Source organism: Lemur catta, chromosome 25 (genome assembly GCF_020740605.2).
Source record: "Lemur catta isolate mLemCat1 chromosome 25, mLemCat1.pri, whole genome shotgun sequence".
Classification (NCBI taxonomy): domain Eukaryota; kingdom Metazoa; phylum Chordata; class Mammalia; order Primates; family Lemuridae; genus Lemur; species Lemur catta.
The window spans coordinates 3385259-3410918 of NC_059152.1; the positions used below are offsets into that span (position 1 = coordinate 3385259).

The 25660-nt window shown below is 43.7% G+C and overlaps 1 protein-coding gene across 11 annotated transcripts in view; it reads left to right on the forward strand.

Moving 5' to 3' along the window:
* SMYD3 (SET and MYND domain containing 3) overlaps nt 1-25660 on the forward strand; it is a 358877-nt gene that overhangs the window by 267629 nt on the left and 65588 nt on the right. For 10 of the 11 annotated variants that reach the window (XM_045537179.1, XM_045537180.1, XM_045537181.1 and 7 more), the window contains 3 exons: nt 9970-10037; nt 11587-11689; nt 19286-19396. In XM_045537179.1, the coding sequence (XP_045393135.1) occupies nt 9970-10037; nt 11587-11689; nt 19286-19396 (282 nt within the window). Of the gene's footprint in view, nt 1-1037; nt 1057-9969; nt 10038-11586; nt 11690-19285; nt 19397-25660 lie in introns of those variants that run through there. The other variant, XM_045537188.1, reaches the window with a different exon arrangement.

Below are 25660 nucleotides of genomic sequence, written 5' to 3' on the forward strand. Positions count from 1 at the left end.
GCTGCTGGTGTTGATTGAGTGCCTACAAAGAGCCAGGCATGCTGCTGTGTATTGATCAGAAATGGTACGGTGAGGACAGGGGTGGGTGAGGCTGCCTGGCCGCGTGGCCTGGGGCAGGTGCGTGATCTCTGTGTGCCTTGCACCCTCTCTATCTGCATAGCGTTAATATCTGCCTCTTGCACGTGCCGTACACACATGTACACAAACAAACTGAGAGGGCACACCCGCCAGCCAAGGGTGCTATAAAAGTAGTAGATTCCCTGCCTTCCTGGAGCTTCCCTTCGGAGATGTTACTAACAGGTCAACCCAGAAATAACTAGAGGAATGATTACAAAGTGTGGTAAGTGGAGGGCAAAGAAAAGATGATCATGCAATGGAGACAAGATTAAAGAGGGAACCTACTTTAGATTTTGTGGTCAGGACTGGGCTCCCTCCAAAGGTGGCCTTTCAGCTGTGCCGTCAGGGGACAGAATGGGGACGGCTGTTGGGTATTTGAGGCTCGATCAAGCAGAGCCTCACAGGCCATCGAGGAAGTTTGAATTTTATCCCAAAGGGGTCAAAAGTATGAGATGAGCACGAGGCTGTCACAAAAGTACAGGCAACAGATGATGGCTTTAGCTCAGAGATTGGCATGGGAGATGGGAAGAATTGAATAGGTTCAAGATACATTCTGGGGCCAGAATTGTCACAGCTCAGATGGATTGGATGTCATGGAATAGAAGGAAAGAAAGGAGAAGGTTTTAAAATATCTCTGGGGTTTCTGGCCTGAGCGTTTGTGGTGATGGGATGGAAATGAATGAGGGAGGAATGGGTTTTGGGCCAGAACTTTGTCATGTGAGATTTGAAAAATGTCATTTAAGGAGTTACTTATGCTCCTCGAAAAAGAATCTCAGCCTGAGTCTCGTGACTTAGTATCAGAATGAAAATACAGTGCAATTCTAATGAAATAAAAACCTATTTTCTTGCCTACTGCTTTCAGGGGATGGAAGTGAGGACAAGAAAACAGTCCGCTGTCAGGGACTTACTAATACGTTCCAGCTGCAGTTGGGCTTCCAGGTTTGTAACCCTGGACAAGTTTCTTAATCTTCTCAAACCTGAGGTTCCTCTTCTGTGACGTGTGGTTAACTGAACCTGCTTCACAGCAATGTCCCAAGTATTAGTGACCATGTAAGGAAAGGTCCTGTGGCAAAGTAGCATCTCATTAAATGATAGCTGTTGTTTTTAAAAAACAAACAAACCCAACAACCATGAATTGAGTGCCTGCTATGTGCACCAAGGTAGGCTGTGGAGTTTTAGAGATAAAAGGTAGAGTTCCTGCCGGCCTTCAAGGGACACTCTAGTTAGTGGGCATGTTTTCAGCATAACAACCTACGCTCAGATTTTCCCTGGGGAGGAGTAGCGTGTTCTAACCAGGCTAGAGTGTGTGTTCTCTTGATAGATGGTGTAAACGAACATCGTACCATAGCCAGTGTGGGTGTGATGGGGTATTCAAATGACACATTGACATTTTTATATGTTGTTTTAATAGTCCTTAGGATAAATGTCAACAAAATAATACTTTTCAGAGACACTGGGTTTTTACACACACTTTGAGAGGTAATAAAATCTCCCACTAATGCTAATAGCATTCTGACGGAGCGAAGACTCAGCGGTGTGACAAAAAGCAAGGCACCTTGCTCTTTTCTCGATGTGATCTGAGTTTTAGAACGGCACAGAGGAATGCTGTTGGTATTTCTGTGGGGATTTGTGTGCACATGTGAGAGATACCATTGATCTGCAGCAGAGGGATCCGTATTGCTGACCTTTCTCCCCCGACCCTGTTCAGTTAGTTTGGATTTCTTCAGGCCCCTTTGCCCTTTGCGGGGTTGTGTGCTCTTAAGTAAATGAACGGGTGCGTTTGTGGGTCCGCGCTGACTGATTTACAGCAGGGATGGCAAGTTCAGCACGGAAGAGGGGGTCAAACACCTGGGCTGTGAGGCTCGGCTGACTCGGGCGAGCAGGGCTTTGCTGGGGGGTTTTGACCCTGCAGGAGAGAGAAGTGTCGGAAGCCCGTGTCCTGCGAGCTCTGGCAGTAGCGTCACTGCCCTAAAAGTCCTCTGTGCTTTGCCTATTTGCCTCTCCCCCCACCCATTCCCTGGCAACCACCAATCCTTTTACTGTATCCATAGTGTCACCTTCTCCAGAATGTCACACAGTTGGAATTGTACAGTATAAAACTTTTTCAGATTGGCTTCTCTTCACTTAGTAATATGCATTTAAAGTCCCTGTATGTCTTTTCCTGGCTTTGTTAGCTCATTTCTGCTTCTTTCACTTAATAATATGCATGTAAGGTTCCTCTGTCTTTTCATGGCTTGATGGCTCATTTCTTTTTGGTGACAAATAGTATTTCATTGTCTAGATGTGTACCACGCTTTATTTGTCCGTTCATCTACTGAAGGACATCTCGAATACTTCAAAGTTTTGGCAATTATGAATAAAGCTGAATTTTACATGACTCTATTTTCTCTCCTTTCTTAGCATATTAATTATACTTCTTTTTTTTTTTTTTACGTTTTTTAGTGGTTGCCCTAAAGTTTGCAATATACATTTGCAACTAATCCAAGTGTACTTTTAAATAACACTAAACTGCTTTATGGGTAGTACAAATACCTTCTATTAATAACAAAAATATTTCTAATTCCTCCCTTCCATCCCTTGGATCATTGCTGTCATTCATTTTGCTTGTGCATAAGCATGTGTATGTGTACGTAACTGAATGCGTTATTATTATTTTGAACAAACTATTGTGTGTTAGGTCAATTAAGAATAAGAAAAGCAAAAGTTGTTATTTTATCTCCTTATTCCTTCTCCACGGCTCTTCCTTTATTTGTGTATATCCAAGTTTTCTGACCCATAGCATTTTCCTTCTCTCTGAAGAACTTTTAGCATTTTTTGCAAGACAGTTTTCTAGTGGCAACAAATTCCCTCAAGTTTTGTTTGTCCAAGAATATCCTTATTTCTCCTTAACCTTTGAAGGATAATTTTCCTGGGTATGGAATGCAAGGTCGATGGGCTTTTTTTTTCTCTCAAAACTTTAAATATTTCCCTCTACTTTTTTCTTGCTCGCATGGTTTCTGAGGAGTAAGATACAATTCTTACCTTTGGTCCTCTGTAATAAGTAAAGGGTTTTTTCCTCTGGATTCTTTTAAGATTTTTTATTTTTGATTTTCCGAATTTTAAATATGACATGCCTGAGTGTAGTTTTTCTGGCATCCTGCTTGGTGTTCTGTGAGCTGCCTGGATCTGTGGCCTTGTGTTTGACATTAATTTGGGAGAAGTAGTCATATTTGTTTCATGTATTTCTTCCTTTCCTTCCTCTTTTTATTCTCCTTCTGGCATTCTGAGTACATATGTGTTACACCTCTCATAGTTGTCCTACAGTTCTTGTATATTCTGGTTTTGTTAGTCTTTGTTCTCTTTGCTTTTTCATTTTGGAAGTTTCTGTTGTCATATTCTCAAGCTCAGAGATTCTTTTCTCAGCTGTGTCCAGCCTACTAATAAGCTCATCAAAGGTATTTTTCAAGTCTGTTACAGTGTTTTTTAATTCTAGCATTGCTTTGTGATTCTTCCTTAGAATTTTCTTATCTCTGCTTAACATTATCCATCTGTTCTCACATGTTATCTACTTTTTCCATTAAAGCCCTTAGCATATTAATCAGGGTTTTTTTTTTTCCTTTGGTCTGATAATTCTAATATTCCTGCCATATCTGACTCTTGTTCTGATGCTTGTTCAGTCTCTTCAAACTATGTTTTTTGCCTTTTAGTATGTTTTGTAATTTTATGTTGAAAGGTTGACATTGTGGCGTACTGGGTAAACAGAACTGTAAAGAGGCCTTGATGTAGCGGTAAGGTGTTGGGGAGAGTGGAAGGGTTCTCCTAGAGTCCTGTGATTGAGTCTTAGTCTTACAGTGAGTCTGTGCCCCTGGACTGTGAAATTAACCAGTGCTTCTCAGGGTTTTTTTCCTCTTGGGTGTGATGGGATGGCTAATTTTTTTTTCTATTTTTAGTAGAGACAGTGTCTTGCTCTTGCTCAGGCTGGTGGTGAACTCCTGACCTCAAGCGATCTTCCCACTTCAGCGTCCCAGAGTGATAACAGTATAGATGTGAGCCACTGCACCCGGCCTTTGATATATACGTATATATTTTTTTTTTTAGTTTAGCTTTTTACTTGCTGTTAGGATGGAGTGGGGACTTCCAAGCTCCTCATATGCCAGATCAGAAACCAGAAGTCTCATCCTGTTTTTAAATCAGGACTTTGAGCATTTTTATTTTCCTTAACAAGTGCCAGCAGCAGGAACTGCGTGGCAAGCCAGCAGTTTCTAGTCTGACGAGAGGTTGTAAAGGAGGGCTTCATGTCTCTCCCAATAAACTCCCCTTGACTGTTTTATAGTTCAAGTCAAATCCCAGTTGCTGGCAAGACCTGAAACTGTTGATTTTTGTTTTTTGTCACCTACTTAAAATATAATATCAGAAGTAAGCCCACGAGAGGCATTATCATGTATGCAGGGCTACTGTGGTTTTTCCTCAGTGGATATTTCTAGAAACATAGTGAAACACAGAGATGATTGGTTTTGCAGTTGTCCCTGTTTTCTTTTTACTATTGAACGTGACCTACACACAAGGTTCTGTTTCTCCTTCTCTGCTTCCTCTGGCTGACACGTTGATGGGAGCTTGGCCAGGCTGCCTGGCCACTGAGCCTAAAGCCACGTGGCTTGTTCAGCTGGGAGGGACGTTGAGGAATGAAGTGACCATGTGGACAGCACCGTGCAAGGTCCTCAGCCACAGAGGCACTGAACTTTAGAAGTTTAGTGATCACCTAGACCTTGTCCTTGTTTCACAGTTCTGGAGCCAACGTCAACAAAATTCTATTCCTAACAACATCAGGATTCTCTAAGTACTTTGCGTATAGTAACCTTGCAAGATAAGTGATAAAAGATGAGAAACCTGAAACAGCAATTAAGTCATTTGCATCAGGTCTGGAGGGTAGTGGTTTTTTAAAAAAAAAAAAAGTAAGAAGTGAGATTGTTACTTGGAGCCTTTGGGTTCCTCCATGAAGTCAGTGGTTTTTTAACTTTTCTTTCTCTCTAACACCAACCCTTTCTTCAGTTAAATGATGGAAACCTCGTCTGTAAAGCAGATGAAATCGCTCTGCTGGCCCGTGTGGGAGGCTGTGTCCCGTGGTGTGATGTTCAGGAGCAGGACTCTAAAGCCAGGCTGCCAGGGTGCCCTGGGCCTCAGTTTCCTCATCTGTAAACTGAGGATAGCCGTCGTACCTGCCTGATAGGGCTGCTGTGAAAATCAGCTAAATGGGTCCCCAGCTGTAGCAAACATGCGGTTCATTCATTCTTTCGTCTGTTCATTCAAAGAACTTATATAAAGCAGCTTATTATATTCGAGGCCCTGTTAAAAGCCCAGGGTTATGGCAGTGAACAAAACGGAACTCCCAGCATTCACAGAGCTCACTTTCTCATAATAAATGTTAATGATAGTGAAATGTGTTTAGGGGATGTGGGACCCCTCCTGCTGATGCCTCCTCGCTTTTGGCTCAAAGGGTTCCTGGGAACACAGTGTGAGAATCATTGCACTAGACCAGGAGTCCGGGACATTTTTCAGAGCTGGAGCAGAAGAAAATTGCATTTACATGAGAGTATTTAAATTTTCCATTACTGAAACAAACTATTCCAGAAACAACAGGTAGAAGAGAAGGATGATTGCTACATTTGGGGGTCCAGTTTGAAGATGTACTTAGTGACTTGTCTGCTTTTCCTCGCTCAGCCGTTTTGAATGCTTACAGCCGCGTGTCTTTGCATCTTATGCAAGCTGATATTTTAGGGTGAAAGGGTGAGAAGGAAATTGAGATCCAAAGTGCTGACAAGATAAAATGCATTCTCTAAAGACTCATTCCTCTTAAAGTTATAGCCCACATACCTTCTAGCAGGCTGACGGGGTGAAGTAGAAAGCTTAAGAAGATTGGTTGAAATTGTGTTGCTAGGAATCAGGGTTGACTGAGCATGTGCAGCCCGGCTGAGAAGGGAACAGGGAACAGCCTTCGGAATAGTGCCTGGGAGAGAACGAGGAGTAGATGTTGAACTCTGTTTTGTGATTCTCTGCAGGTCTTTCTTAGATACTCACAAATACTTAAACCTTACCTAATTCTGCCTTCCCTGGGTAATTTCCAAAGACATCCTGGTAGAATTTCTACAAATTGCATTGATTGGAGATAAGGGTGAGGGAGGAGGAGGTTAGTTAGATTTTTAAAAATTCATTGCCATATTAAGGGGCTAAATATTACACAGGAGACCTGTGGCAGTCCCATGGAATAGGTCACAAGAAAGTTATGAATTTCCAAATGTAAAAATGCCTGTGTGATTCTTCCTTTTCTTCTCCCTGAAAAATGTGTGTTATAACTGGAAAACTTAAGTAATTCAGGTATGTAATGATTCTATAAATTCAGGATCAAAGTAGTTTATGAAGCGAACTGATGCCCATTCTTTAGATTGATGCATTTCTAGCACCAGGACTTCCAGTTGGTTTTCAGATCAGGACCATTTGCAGGCAGAAAAAAGATGGTTGTCACTTTAAGAAAGTGTCTGCTTTCGTAACACAGAGCCAGGAATAACAAATGCATGTGGATCACAGTCATTAGGTAACTGGGCCTTTTCCTGTGGACATCAACCTTATGACAAGGAGGAGTCAAATGAAACAATGTCTCAGTAAAATAACACATTATTACATATCATCGACCCTCGTCATTAAGCAAAGTCAAATATGCAAGTGTTAAGTCCGTGGATGCTAAGTGTCTGCTGCTTTTTGGCTGATTAAATTTTGTAAGTCAATACCCATTTCCCTTTGGATTCAGATTTTACCGTATTTTATTTTATTAATGTTTTTTCAAAAAAGTTATCCTGTCCAGTGGACTCAAATAAAATAATGTAAATTTTACTCATCATTTTTGTGCATGCAATACTTTATCGTTTAGAGAAAGGCGCCATTACACAGGGAAGATGGCGTTGGTCTAAGAGGAACCGGCAGAGGACTTCAGGCATCAGCGCTCCTGCAGGCCAGAAACAACCCTAAGTACTCATCTCCAAAACACCTTCATGCAGATCCGTGTAGCTTGAATATGAATCATGTACACGTCACATGCTATCATGTGAAGTACATGCTTCTGAGTTTCACTCTGAGATGTCAGGCATGATGAGTATAACAAACCCTTGCCTGCCAAAGTCTCTCCTGGAGAGAATCTTCCCCTTAGTTTCTACATAGTGAAAGTAACCTCAGCACACACTTGAATTTACCTTTCATTTGGCGATTACATTAAGTAGTTGGTTAGTGTTCAGTCTTATCTGTCACGTGGAACATTTTTCTATAGTTCTTTTTCCATTAATTTGATGGAAAAACACAGGTGATTTGAGCCACACTCTGCTATATTCATTTCATCCTCCGTAAGGCGATACATACCATCTACCGTATTTCATTTCGAAAGTTAGTATTGGAGCTAAGACAAATTACAGGGAAGAATACTGGCACCACCCGGGGGTGTATTTCTGCACCACTTACGTGGAAAGAGAATAATGAAACTAGATTATCATGTACGAGGACATTTTTGGAGATTTAAACTGAACAAAAGAATCTTTAAGTGTGATGCATGGGAGAAAGTTACGTTCATTGTGATAAACTTTTTGGGTAGGGGCACATCTAAGTGGAATTTATAACAGAAAAGACAGCAGAGCTGTAGAAACTTACAACAATGTCTTATAATAAATTATTCAAGAATCTCATAGTAGTTCTTGAGCCTCAGGATGTGGAAGGAAAATTAAACAATGAAAATTATATTGCAGAGCTTTATACTTTTATATATATATATTTGACAGACATCTGTGGTAAGCGCATTTTTTCATCAGGTGACTTGAAGGAGGTAAAATGCCAGGTAATAGCCTCAGGGAAAGAACAGCGGACAAATTTGTGAATAAATTCTGTTGTGTTCATGTAAGAGCTGTTTTTAGCAGTGGGAGAATCTCAAAGGACCGAATGCCTTTTCATACTTTGTGTTCTTTCCTATAAACCTGATTTAGAGAAATTTGTTGTCACTGCTTCTTCCTTTACAGGAAATTTATACCAAGTCAGCATCCATTTGTAATCACTGGTTTATTTCAAGTCCGTAGTGGCCTCTTCTACTTTTTTTTTTTTTTTTTAATGGGCTTTGTCATGTTTCATCCTAAATTTGTATCTCCAGCCTTAACTGCTCCCCTGAACCCCAGTTGCTCATTCGTAGTCCTGGCTGGGGTGTCCAGGAGGCCACGTCAAGTTTAACACAACTGAAACAGAACTGTTGGGCTTTCTCCCAGCTCCCTGCAGCCAGACCTGTTGCTTTTACATTCTTCCTCCTCTTAATAAATGGCAGCTGTAATCTTCTACTTGTTCAGGCCAAAAACTCAATTGCTACCCTTGACTCTCTGCATTCCCCGTGAGAGTCAGTCCTGGTGGCAGTGCTACCCCCTTCTCCCTTCTGCCACCAGCATCTGAGTCACAAGCATCTCTCACCTGAGCTGCAGCAGGTGGTCTCTTAACTGCTTTCTCCTCTTCCAGTCTTGCCTTCTGGGAGCCCGTTCTCTACACAGGCCCTAGAGTGATCCTTCTAAGGCAGAAGTCAGATCCATTCTCTCCTGGGCTCAGAACCCAGTGGCTTTCTGTCTCATTCTGAACAAAATCCAAACATGGCTGTAAGGCCCTGCCTGATCTTGCTGCCTCTCTGATGTCGCAGTTTACTGCTCTTCTTCTTACCTGCTCTGCTTTGGCCAGACCAGCCTTCTTGCTGTTCCTCTGCAGCCAAGAGGCTTCCTGCTCGCAGACCGTCGTACTTGCTCTGTCTCCTGGCGTGAACCTTCACCACCTGTGTAGACAGGTGGTCGTTTCCACACTCCCTTAAGGTCATTGCCGTAGTGTCAACTTTGCCTAAAGAGCTTTCCTGACTACTTTTCCCTCTGTCCCTTTATTTTACCTTATTTCTCTCCTTAGCACTTATCTACATGTGATGTTTTTATCGTTGAGGTTTTAAAAAATCCGTCTGTCTGTCCAGCTACAACTTAAGCTCCATGAAGGCAGGGACTTTGGTTTTTTCCTTCATTGTTCTTTCCCCAGCATCCGTCTGAGACAGTGATGTGTGGCTGGGACCTAGATTGTCTCACTCCAAGGCCACTGCCCTTTCCATGACTCTGTATGGTCTCTCGTACGTGAACCTTATTCCACAAATCAGGTTTTTAAGTTCCTTGAGTGAGCACAGTGATGGCATTTTTAAATTTCTTTTCCCCTACCCACCCCCCGTGGGGTGTAGGGCTGTGCCATATACTGAGTGACGGGTCCCGGGTGCCTGTGAACGCCATGGCTTGACTAAATGACTTTCTGTGGGCCTTGCGGTCTGTCATCAACTTGGATCACAAACTCACTCCGGGTATACTTCACTCTTTGTAATTAAAAAAAAGGCCACTCTTACTCAACAGGTAAACAGTGGCATTTGGAAACTGCAGGCAGCTTGGGTGAAAAAGCATGATATTGTAGGATCCTAGTTTTCAGTAAATAGTTTATTCGTATTCTGAATTTTGAGCATTTTATGTAATGGTGCAACTTTGGGGGATGGGGGGCGATTAGATTGAACTTACTAGGTCCTGTGCTGCCTTAAGCCCGTTTTGGTGTTTTTGTTTTTCCCCAGGATGCTGGTATTTCTGCACGTAAGCACCTGAATTTCTTAAGGGGGAGTATGTTCTAGATAAATTCTTTTGCAACTGAAAGAGTGTCAATGTTTGGCTTGGATCTTTCTGAAGCAACTATTAAAAGGCTCTTAGGTTTTATTTTGAAAATTTTTATCCATTCACCTGCAGAGTTTCCTAAGAGACTCTCGTCACACTGATTGTGTCTCCCTTGTTTTCGCAGGTGATCTGCAACTCTTTCACCATCTGCAATGCGGAGATGCAGGAAGTCGGCGTTGGCCTGTACCCCAGGTATGGTGGACAGTGTTTCATTGACTGGAAGACACAGCTTTAATCCCTCCCCAAATCCAGCCCTTCGGAGGTAGGTAGAAAGGCAGGTGCAACAGCTGGCTCAAGAGCCAACCTGGGAACTCAGTGATAAATTACAAGAAAATGGAAAATGTTAAGTTTAAAGGAAACAGTTTTATAACCGCACATCATATGCTGTGGTATTAAGACAGAGGCAGACCTCAGACCTAAATGCTTGTCCTCCGGGGGACTTCGCAGGACGAAGTTGAGGACTGTGGGTGCTGAGTAACCATCGGGCTGAGATCTGGTTCTTCCCTGGACCCCTGCCCTGATCTGAACCCCCAGCCTCTCAGGCTGAGGCACGTGATGATGTCACCAGATGGGCCGTGCTGCGCCAGCTGGTTCCATTTTGTCCTCTGAGTCAGCATCCTCTGAGCTCTGTCCCTCAAGGAGGCAAGAAAACTTCCCGTGTTCGTCCCTCTGAAGTGCTCTCTCCCCAGCTGTCACTGAGGTGACCCTTACCACTGAGCTACTAGACTGTTTTTCCACGAGTACCATAGTCACTTCCCGTTTCATTTTGTTTGTATGCCGTAAGGGTCCAAATACAAATTGAGACTCTCTTATAATTAATTGTGAATCTGAGGATTCAGCTTTTTTTAAATTCTCATCGGTGTCATTAGCTGTAGATCAGGTCTGTTGGTATGGCTACTTGCAAAGCAGTAACAGGGTCGTTCAGAGTATGGGCTCTGAATTCAGGCCACCTGGTTTGGAGGCAGTCTCCACTTAGTAGTCGTGTGTCCTTGTCATTGGGCAAGCCATTTGATTTCTATACATCAGTCTCTTCACCTATAAGTGATCCTCATGAGATTGTTACGATGATATTTAATAAACATGCTCAAGTACAAGAAAGTGTTCACTCTACGTAGTAAGCGTTGACTCTGATTATTATCAATTTATGGTAGCAGCTTAAATCCATTCCATTTTCTAGATGGTAAAAAATGTACCTCCAAGGTAATAAAAACGCTGGGCCATGGCCCAAAACGCATCAGGATGTAGTTAGCAAGATAACCGCTCTGCATTTAAGAGGAGTTACTCCTGAGTGTCCTTCAGTGTGGACGCTCTAGCAGAGGTGGCCGTTCCTCCAGAGGAGCTCAACAGATGAGGGCCCGTGTGGGAAAGGGCAGCTGTATTTTGGTGGCTGCATCCCATTGTCTCAGAGATTATTTCCTTGTAGGTCAATTTTTCCCCCGTCTTCATGTTGGCTGATACCTAATGAGTTAACTATCTTCCTGTCCCTACCCCCAAAAAGGACCCAGAAAATGTTTTTATTAACAAATTCCCTAATTAGCCTCTGTCTTGGGGCGATGCACTTCACAGGAAGTGGGTCAGTGACATTTCTGTGATTGCACCCTGAGTACTCAGTCCGTAGTGCCACCTGCAGCTGCCTCCCCCCACCAACCTAAGGTATCTGTTGGCCATTGCATTTATTAAATTGAGCTGTTTGACTTTGTCTGCTGAGCCATTATGGTCTCCCTTGTTTTTTTCTCTCCAGTATGTCTTTGCTCAATCACAGCTGTGACCCCAACTGTTCAATCGTGTTCAACGGGCCCCACCTCTTACTGCGAGCTGTCCGAGACATCGAGGTGGGGGAGGAGGTAAGGACCCTTGGGCTGCCCCCTGACTGGCCCCCTGTCCCCTCAAAGACCCTCTCAGCATGGCCCGTCTATAGAGCCAGCTGTGCCTGGGGGGACAGCTTTCCATTGTCCTTCTGCCTGTGACAAGATCCACAGTATAGTCGCCTTTACCCAGCAACTGATTGTGACTTCTCCCAGATTATACGTGGACTCATTTTTTTTTTTTTTGCCGCCATACTTCTAGATGACAACGGTTCCTGTTGTGTGTGTGGGGGGTGTCTATGTGTGTGACGGAGGGTGTATGTTTTACGCACATGCGTGGGAGTCGTTAAATCTCGGTGGCAACAGCCTGTCGTATCCCTGCAAGGGGTCAGCCTGCCATGGGCAGGGAGGGTGGCCCAGCCTGGGAATGGGGTCCCCAAGGCTTGTTCACTCCCAAGACCACTAATTGCGTTTTGAAGGTCATTACACTTTTTTTTTTACTTTGTGTTAGTAAACCAAACAGCTTTTACTCCTTCAGGCTATCTTTAGGCTTTTACAAACCCATCAGCATCTCTGGGTGAACATTTTAAGCAAAGATGCAGAAGAAATACAGGACAGGGAGTGCGACCTCAGGCAGCAAATTGGCCTTGACCCTTCCAGTTTTGCAGACAGCTCCCCCAGCATCTCCTGACGAGGAGCCGTAACAGAAGGCTGAGGCCTGGCGAGGCAGCTACATGGGCTGCCCTGGGGCTGCCGAGCCTGAGCCTGCACGGGGTCTGCTCAGTTCCTGCCTGTGCTGAGATCCGAGTTATGGATTTTTACGCTTTCTAGAACCCAGTTTCCTTCTACTTTCCAATTTGGTAAAGTGGATATTTATTGCAAGGAAAACAGTGTCGTAAGCTTTTATTGCATTTATGCAGCACTCAGCCAATAAAACCTAAACTCAGAGGGCAACCATATTTTATGGAGAGAGGGGTTTGGCTTTGACGGGCTCCCTCCAGACTGATTCTCAACTGAATGAGCCTCTTCTTAAACAGCCACTTTCGGAATTCCCAGTTTTTAGGACCAGTGTCCTGCATACACTGGGATTTTAAATTAATGACATGGAAAATTTAGACTTTTTTTCTTGGGACCATGCATGACCTCATGGCAGGTAAGAAAGGGAACCACTATCTGTTTTCAGTAATATTAGTTTGGTGAAGTGTGGGGGCTATTGATGATGATGACGATGTTTTAGCAAATTAAAAAAAAGAAAGAAACAAGTAAGTTGAGAAAGCAAACTGAAAAACCATTAGAAATGGCTGGAGTTTTCAAAAACAACAAAAAAACTTTCTTGTATCTTGTTTTCTGGGCTTGGTGGCCAGTTATTCTGCCTGATTGGTTTTTATTTATTTGAGAAAACACGTTGTCTTTTAGTGCTTATTTCACTTTTTTATGTCTTTATCTTTCTGTATCTGGACCAGCAAGCAAATCTTTCCTCTTGCTGAATACAAAACATTTCTGCTCAGTGTAAGGCCCTTCAGACTCAGATATTTTCCTCTATAATACTTACCAAGGCATCTTCTCAAGGAAAAGAGGGTTCTTTCCATAAATCCCTCTTATACCAGCTTAAGAAAATAAAAATTTCTCCATTATATAGGTCTTGATGAAAGACATTTCCTCTGATGAGTTCTCCTTCCTGTCTCTGCCCCCTGTTTCTACCTGTCTTAATGTTTTATGCCCTTCAAGGCCCTTTGCTTTGGTTTGAACGTGTCCCCCAAATATCAGGTATTGGAAACTTGATCACTGTATCCTTATGTTGACGGTATTTAGAGGCGGGCAAAGAATGCCTCCAAAGAAAGATGCCTTGGTAATTAGGATTAGATAAGATCATCAGGGTGGGGTCCCCACGATGGGACTGGTGGCTTTCTAAGAAGAGAGACCTGAGCTGGCACACACTTGCCCTGTCACCACGTGAAAGCCCTCTGCCATCTTATGTACACGTGTCATGCAGCTAGAAGGCCCCCGCCGGACTCTGGCGCCATGCTCTTGATGTCACGCTTCCCAGCCTCCGTAACTGGGAGGAATACATTTCTTTCCTTCGTAAACCACCCAGTCTGTGGTTTTCTGTTCTAACAACAGAAAACGAACGAGGACACCCTTTCAGACACGTCTCTTCTCTAAAGCTTTTCCTGATTTCCCACGTGAGGATGTTTCCCTCTGACATCTCCCTTACAGTGGTTATTAACATATCTTGGGCGCTTACTCTGTCTCTTTTGGTGACTTCTGTTTTCAACTCTGAGCTTCATGAGGACGGGCAATTGTGTCATATTTCTGTGTCTCCCAGCACTTTGCCTTGCACACAGGGGGCATTCAGGGACTCTTTAAGTGACAGTTAACTGGGCGTCCTGTGACGACCAGCAGTGTTTCTCGGTGGGGACACTGTTGACATTCTGGATGGAAGGGTTCTTCGTGTGGGACGGTCGGGTCATTGTTGAAGACTTGCGTCCCTCGTCCCTGCTCAGCTAATGCCTGTAGCAACCCCTGACAACTAAAATACATCCGTTACGTTTAAAACTGGCCCCTTGGGGCTGAGGTAGCGGAGACGAAGCACCAAGGGAAAAGACATTTTGAGGCATCGAGTAAATGGGGTGATTCCTCTTTATTGTGCCAAAGTATAGCTTTATTTAAATAGATTAAGGGACTAAATTTAGACATTTTGGTAATTTCGTAGCATCATCTACTGCTCGTCGGGACAGTCACAGTTTTAAGATGGGCTGTTGGGAGTGTGAGCACCACAGCATACAGGCTCCACGAGGGAGGATGGACAGTGCCTGTAACAGAGGACCCTCAGTCTGTTTGTTGAGTGAATGCATGAGACCTGTTAAAGATGAAAGAAGAGGCCGAGTAGACTCTGAAAGCCATTTTTAAGCTACCAGCTGTCCTCAGCTGTGCCGCACGGCCCCTGGAGAGAAAAGAACATGAAACCCAACCAACCCATCGCCGGATGAGACGGGCACATTTCAAACCTCACGTGGGGAGAGCAGGAAAATTGCACCAAGTTCCAGAACAATAGGAGTTGCCATGGAAATTCCTTACCCTTTGTTCCTCTCCACATAAATCCATCCTTTGGACCATCTTTGGACCATTTCCCTCCACAGTAGCGCTTTCGCTAGTTCATAACACTTAGCTGTTTAAGCATTTCCATCATAATGCTGAGTTATGGGGCCTTTTTATTTTTTTGGTTTTGTTTTTTTGTCTCCTCATCCAGCGTCCCCCTGCCGAGAAGTGTTTGCAGTATCATCGAAGTCATGGCTAACTTGGCTAGATTGCTGATGGCCACCCTTCCGGAGCTGTGTGAAGCTATGAAATGCATTTGATGGTCCGATCGTCTTATAAAACACGGATCAGGGCAGAGGGCTGGATAGGCCAGGCCATCCTCATGGAAACCCCTGGTTAAAGAACTTGTAGCTGTTATAAATAACACCTTTTGCCTCCAGCTTTCTCTGGAGCCGTATCAGTTGGGAGAAATATGATTTACATAAATTGAACATATCAGTATCCCTAATGTCAGTTTTAATCTAATGTGTTTGGGGGTGGGGACAGTCTGTTCCTTCTCTCAGTCGTCATATTTGCTAAGCTGTGTAAGAGATTCGGTGCGTGCTTACTGGATGGCAGGACTGGGGTAGGAGCTCTAGAAACTTCGAGGAATACAGAGATTAGTAAGACCTAGTCCTGCCTTTAGGAGATCAGGGTATAGTTGCGGAAACTGCCAGAGAGCAGAAAACGATACTATTTAGTAGAATACGAAGAGCACAGTGCTATAAATGTGCGCCAGGGCCGGGCACGGTGGCTCACGCCTGTAATCCTAGCCCTCTGGGAGGCCGAGGCGGGTGGATCGCTTGAGGTCAGGAGTTCGAGACCAGCCTGAGCAAGAGCGAGACCCTGTCTCTACTAAAAATAGAAAGGAATTATCTGGCCAACTAAAAATACATATAGAAAAAATTAGCCGGGCATGGTAGCTCATGCCTGTAGTCCCAGCTACCCGGGAGGCTGAGGCAGGAGGATTGCTTGAGCCCAGGAGTTTGAGGTTGCTGTGAGCGAGGCTGATGCCATGGCACTCACTCTAGCCCGGGCAACAGAGCGAGACTCTGTCTCAAAAAAAAAAAAAAAAAAAAAATGTGCACCGGGCTTTATGGAAATTCACAGCAGGGGCACCCACGTGGTTAGTAAGGGCATGGTTGGGAGCAGCTAAGAAGCTTCCAGAGAAGTGACTTCTAGAGTCTGAAAGGATCCAGAGAGTTGAGCAGGGGAAGGTGTGATAGATACAGACACAGAGGCCAGGGACAGATGGGTGAGTTCAGTGAGCAAGAAGCAGCTCTCGTCAGTAGACGGAAGAGTTCAGATGTGATCAGCTGATCAAGGAATGAGTAGGGACCGACTGACCAGACCCTTGGGGGCCTTACTACAGAGCTCAGCTCAGCTGAGGGTTCCCCAGCATGGGCTGTTGTGTAGGAGGCAGTCAGGAAGGATTGGTGGAAGGGGAAGGACAGACAACGGGGTATCATTGAGGGGTTTAAGCAAAGGAACTGCGGGACCAGGTTTTTCTATGTGTAGGCAAGCTTGGGGTGACGTAGTGATCCAGGCAGGAGGTGACAGTGGCAGCCTGAAGTCAGTGGGAGGTCAGGTGGTGGCATGTGATGGGGGGGGGGTCTGAAGAATGTAATATTTAGAAGCTAAAATTAGCAGGATTTGTGAGACAGAGAGACAAGCATGACACTCACCTTTGACTTTAAAATGCAGTGAGAGTTTTCAAAGTCTCTTCTCAGTTCAGAGTTAGTTTTAGCAGAAAAATTTGTAACTGTGTCAGTGTAATTCCAGAAATGAAAACAAGGTCTAATTTTAATTAGGCCTTATCATCCACTCAGTTGCAGATAATGAAAAGATGGTTTCATGGAACAGGGGTTCATTTTGCCTTGAGATTTTAATGTAAGCCACATATTCAAGAAAATCTATTTTGTAGTTCTCTAAGTTGGAAGTGATTTACTGTATTTTCTGTAAGAGCTGAACTAAAATGGCAAAGCAGTGGTCAGTGGCATTAATATTTTAGTGCAATTCTGTTCTGTGCCATTAAAGCATCAACTGATCAATGACCAAGTTTCACATATATGTTCCCGATAAATGAGCCCTACATTTAATGAGCAGATATTCCATTACAACTGTGAGTCAATGAGTCTTTAATAAAGGTTTTTATCTTAGGCTGGTAAAATGGTCTTAGCTGTCATTACCAGTTAGTAATCTGGCTGTTTTTTTCCCAAAAATATGAATAAAAAATAGTTTTGCCATTGAGCCCCTAAGCTTTGATGCAGTGTATTTTGCAAACTCCAGTGGCATAAAAGAGGCACAAAGGGAAAAATGGGTCACCTTCCCTGGGGAATGTGACAGTCCTCCTTGGAAGAGGCATATCTGAGCCAAGCTGGAAGGACGAGCTCGCTCTTAACTGAGTATGGAGGAAGGGCCTGGCCAGCTTAGGCAGCAGTGCCCGGACACACGCTGGGGTGGTGGCATTGTTGCAGGGGTGCAGCAGTGGACGTAACTGTGACAGGTCGAGGTTTAGGGAGAGAGCTTGAGGCTAGAAAAGCAGATAGAAAATCCGCTGGGAAAAGCCTTATGTGCCTTTCTTCGTAGGCAGTGAGAAACCATCCACAGTCTTCACATAGAGAAATGACATGGGCAGCAATTTGTCAGCATTACCTGAATCCATGACCTTTGCTGGTTTTCATTATTCCATGATGCCGGGTGCTGGCGTGTAGTAGGTGCTCGATAGCATCATTGCCTGCGTTTCTGATGGGCAGGCACTCCGGCGTCTGTATGGAGCAGCGTGTTATGGCTGCCCAACATGTGAAGCATCTATGGAGAGCCAGGCTGTGGCTTCTGGCAACCTAGGGGTGGCCATGGTGGCCAGGCCTCCTCCCACCCCACCCCTACAGCTGTAGCGAGGCCTTCCCCAAGCTTCATTCTCTGTCAAAGAGGATGCCCTTCTCTGCCCTGCCATGATTTCAAACAAGTAAGATCATGCTTTGTAGACACGAGATGCTTCCTTTTAAGTATAAGAAAAACCACATGGAGTTTTTTGCTCTAGGAAGTTTTCGTCATCTCCTTCAGTAGGTAATCCTGCCTCATTCCTCTCCTGCAATATCCCCTTCTTCCCCTACCACACATAGCCCACATTTCCACATTTAAGAGTCAATAAAATGTAATTTATACAGTATTGTGCAAGCCAGTATGTTTTACAGAAAAAGAAAAACGAGCAAAGGGGAAGGAATGAGGAGCGCTGGGGAGGGATGGGAATTGAGTTGTTTTGTAAATAGGGTGCTCAGGTTAGACTTCCGTGAGAAAGTGAGTTTTAACTGAAACTCCAAGGAAATGAGGGAGCTCCTTGCGGTGGAGCCTGGGGGAAGGGCGAAGGGTCCAGGGCACAGGCCTTGAGGCTGGGGAGAGTGTTGTGTGGAGCCAGCAGGGAGGCCCGGGTGGCTGGAGCAGCGGGGATGAGGGGAGAGGGGAACACAGTCAGATTATGTGAAGCTGATCCTTCTCCAACTGCCTGTGATGAAATGCAGTGGCTCATGCCTGTAATCCCAGCACTTTGGGAGGCTGAGGCAGGAGATCACTGGAGGATCACTTGAGGCCAGGAGTTTGAGACTAGCCTGGGCAACATAGTCAGACCCCATCTCTTAAAAGCCAGGTGTGGTGGTGCGGGTCTGTAGTCATAGCTATTCAGGAGGCTGAGGCAGGAGGATCTTTTGAGCTCAGGATGAGATTACAGTGAGCTGTGACCATAGTACTGCATTCCAGCCTGGGTGACAGAGCAGGACTCAATCTCTCTTAAAAAAACAAACAAACAAAACAAAAACCCACAAAAGACCTGTGACTTAAAGTGGACTCTTAGGGCTAGAGAGTAACCCAAAGAATCCTTTAAGTATATCCTCACTTATAACCTTTCACAATCCAAAACAGGGAATATTTACTCTGTTTGAAAGAAATCAATTTAAGGAGCCTCCATCAATGATGACACTTTAATGTTAAACTCTCCCCCTTTGAAAATTATTCCACATTTTTTACATAGCTACAAATAAGAGAGCTTTCTCCTTTCTCCTAATTTTGAAGATACCAAATTTGGATAACCCTAAATTCCATGAGGCGGCTATAGAATGGGTTAGAATTTAAGAGCAATCTGCCTGCTTCATCTGCCACCCGTTTGATTGCCAGGATTAATTTGGCTTCTCTGAGTCCCAATTATTACAGAATTTATTACCAAACCTTGATAATACCAGACACATGACAACTCTTGGTATTTGACTGTTTAGTGAAGAAAAGGTAAGGGACAAACGTGTGTAGAGGTGATGGGCCCAATTCTTTAAAATAAATATATTATATAAATGTGCTCAACACATAACAAAGGCTGAAAGGAAATACATTAAAATTTTCCATGTGATTATTTGGGTAGAGAGACCATAAGTGGTACTTTCTTTCTCATACTTTTTGGTATGGAGTAAAAACGAGTTTTATTCTAGTAATTAGCAATACTAATAGCTGTTAGTTAAAGAAAATAAGCACGACAGCCGTGTGAAATGACCTTCTCTCTGGCCTCCGCAGCTCACCATCTGCTACCTGGACATGCTGATGACCAGCGAGGAGCGTCGCAAGCAGCTGAGGGACCAGTACTGCTTCGAGTGCGACTGTGTCCGATGCCAAACACAGGACAAGGTGTGTTGCGTGGAACCAGATGGGGACAGTGATCTTTCAGGGACTTGGCTTTTATTTCAGTAACATCAAAGTGCATGGTAGGAAACAGGTTAATCAAAGAAGGCATTGAGCAGCACATATCGCTCACCAAGCTGAGATTGAACCAAAGATAAAGGATCTCTGGAGCTTAGAGTCTAGTGGGAACGTAGGCATTAATCATGTAATTAAAAGAATGTTGAAGGCCAGAGTGTTACTTAGAGCATATAGCAAAAGAGTTGAATTAGATTATTGTTAATAATAGCTATTGCTTTGTAATAAACACACCAAGTTGTACCTAGTTTATTTCTTTAAATATTTTCTTTAAATAAGGTTTCCTGAGGCATAATTTATTATACCAAAAATTCATCCCATTTAGTAAAGCAGTTCTGTGGTTTGAACATACTGTCATGAAACTGCCATCAAACACGACGTATGTTAATAGAATGGTTCCATCACCCAAAAACGTTCCCTTGTATCCCTTTGTAGTCAGTCCTACCACTGTAACCCCAACTCCTGGTAACCGCTGATCTGTTTTTTATCCCTGTGCTTTCTTTCCTTTTGTTTTTAGTTGACGCATAGTAATTGTATGTATTTACGGGATACAGTGTGATATTTCGATACATGTATACACATAACGTATAATGAGCAAGTCAGGTTAGTTACCATATCCATCGCCTCAAGCATTTATCATTTCTTTATGTTGTAAACATTCAAAATCCTCTTTTTTAGCTTTTTGAGAATACACAATAAATTATGGCTGACCATGTTCACCCTGCAGTGCTGCAGAACACCCGCCTCTTGCCTCCTCTTCCTGTCCTCTCTTCCCCAGCCTCCAGTACCCACAATTCTCTCTACTTCCATGATCTAAAATTTTTTTTTAGCTGCCACGTATGAGTGAGAACGTGGGGTATTTATCTTTCTGTGCCTGACTTATTTTGCTTAACATAATGTCCTCCAGAGTCATCCATGTTGCCATGAATGACAGCGTTTCATTCTCTTTTCATGGCTGAACAGTGTTCCATTGTGTGTATATACCGCATTTGCTTGATCCATTTATCCGCTGGTGCGCATATAGGTTGATGGCATGTCTTAGCTGTTGCGAATAGCGCTGCAATAAACATGGAGGTGCAGGTATCCCTTTGACATACACTGATTTCCTGTCCTTTGTATAACACCCAGTAGTTGAATAGCCAGGATCTTACGGTAATTCTCTTTTTAGTTGTTTTAAGAAACCTCCACACTGTTTTCCATAATTGTTATACCAGTTTACGTTTCCACCAAGATTATGAGTGCCCATTTGCCCACATCCTCACCAGCAGTTGTTGTTTTCTGTCTTTTGGGTGTGTTGTTTTAGCTGTGGTAAGATGATACCTCATTGGTTTTGATTGGCGTGTCCCTGGCAAAGAGTTGGTCTCCTAGGGCTGTCTGCCTACACTTGATTGTTTAGCATGGTGTCATATGGCCGTCCTTAGCTACAAAAGAGGCTAGGAAACTATATTTTAGCTTTTCGGTCTATACAAGAGAAAGACAGGGAGAAGAGGGGTGTAAATGGCTTTGGGGTACACAATCCACAGTGTCTGCCATATCCATTGAGACCACTTGCTTTACTTTCTTGTGCTAAAAGTTTAACACTATTTTAGTCAGGATTTTCCGGAGAAACAGAACCAGCAGGTGTGTATGGAGACAGAGAGATTTATTATAAGGAATTGGCTCATGTGATGATGGAGGTTGTGAAGTCCCAAGATCTGCAGTTGACAAGCTGAAGACCCTGCAGAGACGATGGTGTAGTTCCTGGCCGAGTCTGAAGGCCCGAGAACCGGGATAGCTAATGGTGTAAGTTCCATTCCAACAGCTGGCAGAATTAGGCTAGATGACCTTAAAGGCCCCTTGCACCTCTGCAGTCCTGTATCTCTATGAAACGTTTCCTAGTGGAAGAGAGTAAGGCATATGCTTAGATGAGAATATAAATTTAGTTTGCAATTTGCTTATCACTTTTATTTTTAAATTTCCATTTATCTGAGAATTTTGCTCTGTTCAGTGATATAAACATTTCTCTGAAATCTCCGTACTGTTGATTTGCTTAGAAAACAATAATACAGAGGTAAATTGGGCTGAGTGCATTTCCCAAAGATTTTAAATTCCAAATTAGTTGAGTCAAAATTAATTTTACTTCAGTTCCTGGATTTAAAGCTTTTAAGCTTATTTTTCTTTTTGCGTTTCTTGGACACCAAAAATGTATCTCACCAGGTTTCTGCATCAAGCAAAATTTACGTTCCTACATCTGCATGGTAGTGGCCTAGCACGGTGTTATGTTTCAGGAAGGCAGGAACCCTTTTAATAGTAAGAGTAATTTGCGTGTGCTATGTTGGCATTTGTGATCAGCAGCAGCTTAATTTCTGGAAGAAATACAACTTACCAAGGGGAGTTTTGGGATGATTTGGGTTCTTTATGCCTTGCCCAGGTCACAGTCCAAGGCAATAGAAGCGGAACAGACCAAATGGGCTGAGGACTGAACCAAAGGGGGAAACAATATCTGAAGAAGAAATAAAAGAATGTTAGAATTAAAGCTATAGGCAAAGGACATGAGAGTCTTCGGCCCAAGAAAAAGATTTTATGGTAACTTGACTCCATTTGAAATGTGAGCAACTGCTTAGAGGTCATTAGTCAACCACGATTTTTTTTTTCTGCTGCCTTCTTTTATTTTGTTAAATTAATTGTGAGCAGAGCTGCCTTGTGGTGGGATGATGAGCCCAACTGGCTCTGAATTGTTTCCTAGTTCAGCTTTTAACAACATAAGCAGAGTGTGTTTTCTGTTTCTAGAGTTTTCGTCGTAACCAGATTATGTTATCTTCGCGACGATTAGGAAGATATGGCAGGGAATTGCAGAATGGTCTGTGTGTATGTACGTGTGTGTGTTTCCATTGTTAAATACTCAAAACCTAACATGACTGCATGTTGCCGACGTCTTCAAACAACCGGCAGAATGCCATCTGCAGTGTTGCCGTGAGATGCCGGGAGAGGTTTCTGGACATGCTACGATGGGCTGTGAAGTTGGCTGAGAAGTCAACAATGTAGCTACTGTGTGTGTCTTGGAACATTCTGGTCACCACATCACAGGATGTGGCGCCTGGTCGCTGCCTCCCCCAGAGGACAGGCAGCTGTGCACCCCCGGCTCCTTCTTGTGGCTCTGTTTTGTCCAAAAGTCTGCCTCAGGGGTAAGAAGACCACAGTTTGTGGCGACGTGAATCCCATCTCAGGTTTCCAGGTCTTGCACAGACGTTCTTTTCTGCTGGCTTCTGAGTCGACATGAAGCTCAGGGGACAGAGTAAGCGATGGCAGCTAAGGTGGCACAGAGCAGGTGTGCTCCTTGCCCAGCGCACGGCCCAAGGTGGTGTTCGACAAGGGTCACAGAATGAGGTGACCCTTCCTCACAGGATGTTGTAAATTACAGTACCTGCGGAAGCTCGGGGCACTTACCGTGCGCTGGTACCTGGCAGCGAGGTGCGCGGCTGAGTTACTGCCTCGTCCCAGTTCATCTCCACGACCTCAGTCCCGTTCTGCAGATGGGGAAACGGGGGCTTCCGAGAGTGTAGCCCTAACCATTCAGCTGTGCCGTTCCTGTAATTCCATGAATACACAGATAAATGTCCCTATCTTGCTTTTAAAAAAATTGGAGTATAATTTGCATTTAGTGAAATTCACCCTTTTTAGCATACAGTGCTATGAAGTTTGACAAATGCATACGGTCTGTGACCACTACTGCCATCGAGATGTAGAACAGCTCCATCGATATGGTCCCCCAAATTCCTTCACACCGCTTTGTGTCAACCCGACTCCCACTCGCAGCCCCTGCTAACTAACCCGTGATCTGCTTTCTCTCGCTATAGTTTTACCTTTTCCAGAAAGTCGTATAAATTAACCAAACAGCCATTTCATTCTGGGTTCTGTCACCCAGCGTAATGCATTTGATATTCAGCCAGGCTATTTTTACACACATTTATAAATATATAGTCTTCGTACTCGGTTCCTTCTTACTGCCAAGGTAGTACTGCACTATGTGGCTCTTCCACGGTTTGTTTATCCATTCTCTAATTGAAGGACATTTGGATTCTTTTCCATTTTTGGTGGTTATTAGTGAAGGCACTGTAAACATTCATATACAGGTTATTGTGTGAATATAAGTTTTCATTTCATTTGGGCAAAAACCTAAGAGTGGGATTGCTAGGCTGTCTGGTAAATATATGTTTAACTTTATAAGAAATTGCTGTACTTTTTTCCAAAGTGACCCTAACATCCTGAGTTCCCACCAGCAGTGAATGAGAGTCCCAGGTACTCCACACCTTTGCCAGCCCTTGGTTTTGTCAGATTTGTTTTTGGTTTTGTTTTTAATCATTCTTAATGGATGTGTAGTGATACAACATTGTGGATTTAATTTGCATTACTTTAACAACTTGTGATGTATTTTTTTGTGTGCATATGTGCCATATGTATATTGTACGTGGAGATACATTAGTTCAAATATTTTGTCTGTTTTAAAAATTGGATGTTTTCTTACTGACTTTTGAAAGTTCTTTATTCTGTATATAAGTCTTTTATCAGATATATTTTGCCCTGAATAGAGTGCAGTGGCCTCATGATAGCTCACTGCAACCTCAAACTCCTGAGCACAAGCGATCCTCCTGCCTTGGCCTCCCATGTAGCTGGGACTATAGGCACGGCACCGTGCCTGGCTGATTTTTTCTATTTTTTAGTAGAGACAGGGTCTCGTTCTTGCTCAGGCTGGCCTTTAGACTTCTTTTCTTCAAAGGTCACTTCATTTGTTTACCCTTCATTTTAAAATGTTTAAAAACACCCCGTGGATGTCCCAGAGACTGGCAAGAACATAGTGTATCAGGGAGCTGCCCATGGTTTGGTATCGCCGGAGGATGAAGGCTGGTGGTGAGGCTGGTGGCGGGGAGGGACGGATGAGGCATGCCGGGCAGAGGTTTTGGGTTTTCCTCCTGCAGGAGTGGGAAGCCATTGAAGGACAGTGAGCGTTGGCTTTGGACCAGCAACAGCCAGAAAAATATGACCAAGTGTATAGAACCGAGAAGTGAGAAACAGTTGCACACAGAAGAGTCAAAAATCTGAAAAGCCAGCAAGAAGTGAACGTGGTCCTCACACCACTGCGTCCAGCAGAAAAGCTGCTTCTGTGTCTCCCCGATGGCAGCCTCCTCCCTCCCCGAGGAAGAGGGAGACGCTGCTGGGTCCCATTAATGCCCGAGGATACGGCAAATGGTTCATTGCAAATGCGCATTTGCTTACAGGCTGTCTCTGGGTGTTTCAATTAAAGATTAGGACATTTACCGTTGTCGTGAGTATTAATTGCTGCGGAGAGGGTGTGATGCTGTCTAAACCAGCTCTGCTTCCCAGTAATTAGGATTTCGCGTTGCTTTGGTGCAGGAATCAGCATATTTTCTGTTTTCTTTTCTTTCAAGCTTTATTGCCAAGTCATTTTCAGACCCCGAGAACTCTAACAAGTACAGGGGTGGAGGCGTCCTCTGTCTCTTGTTTGGATGTGCACATGAGGATCCTGGGATTATTAAAGCATCGATAGCGCTTCCCGTCTGCAACGTTACAATCTGAAAGCGGCAGCTAAGGGCCATAAACCAGTTGTCTCCGCTTTTGTCATTAAGCCCCTCTGTGCAGTAAATTTACTCGTGCTTAATTTGGAATCATCTTGCTTTTCTCAGGATTTAGTCAGTCTTGGCATTTTTTTAAATACCTTTTTATGTTAATCTCTTTATTTATCGTGCCTTTTAAAACAGAACACATAAAGTAGCAGCCAATTAATAAATTAGGTTTTCTACAACTGAAATAAAACACGTTCATTATCTCTAAACAATTAGGCTGCGTTCGACATGGGAGAAGGCCCCAGCGTGGGTAAAACACACAGCCTCAGAAGATGAGAAAAATTGCCTTCATTTGACATCGTATAAATGAAAAACCTACTTTTTTTTTTACAGCTGTGTCTGTTGTGAGTGAGGTCAGTTCAAATGATTGTAAAAGTGTGAAAATCATTGTGAATACTTTACCTCCTTGTTTTTATATCGTTGCAGAAATCTGAGTAGCGTTCATGAGCTGTTCGGCAGCTAGTCTTATAAGCATGTCCCGTGGACCCAGAACTTAAAAAGAGAGTAAAGGAACCTCTGATGTTGCAGTCAGAGGAATGCCGCAGAAAAATAAGCCTCTAAGGAAAGGTGAGGG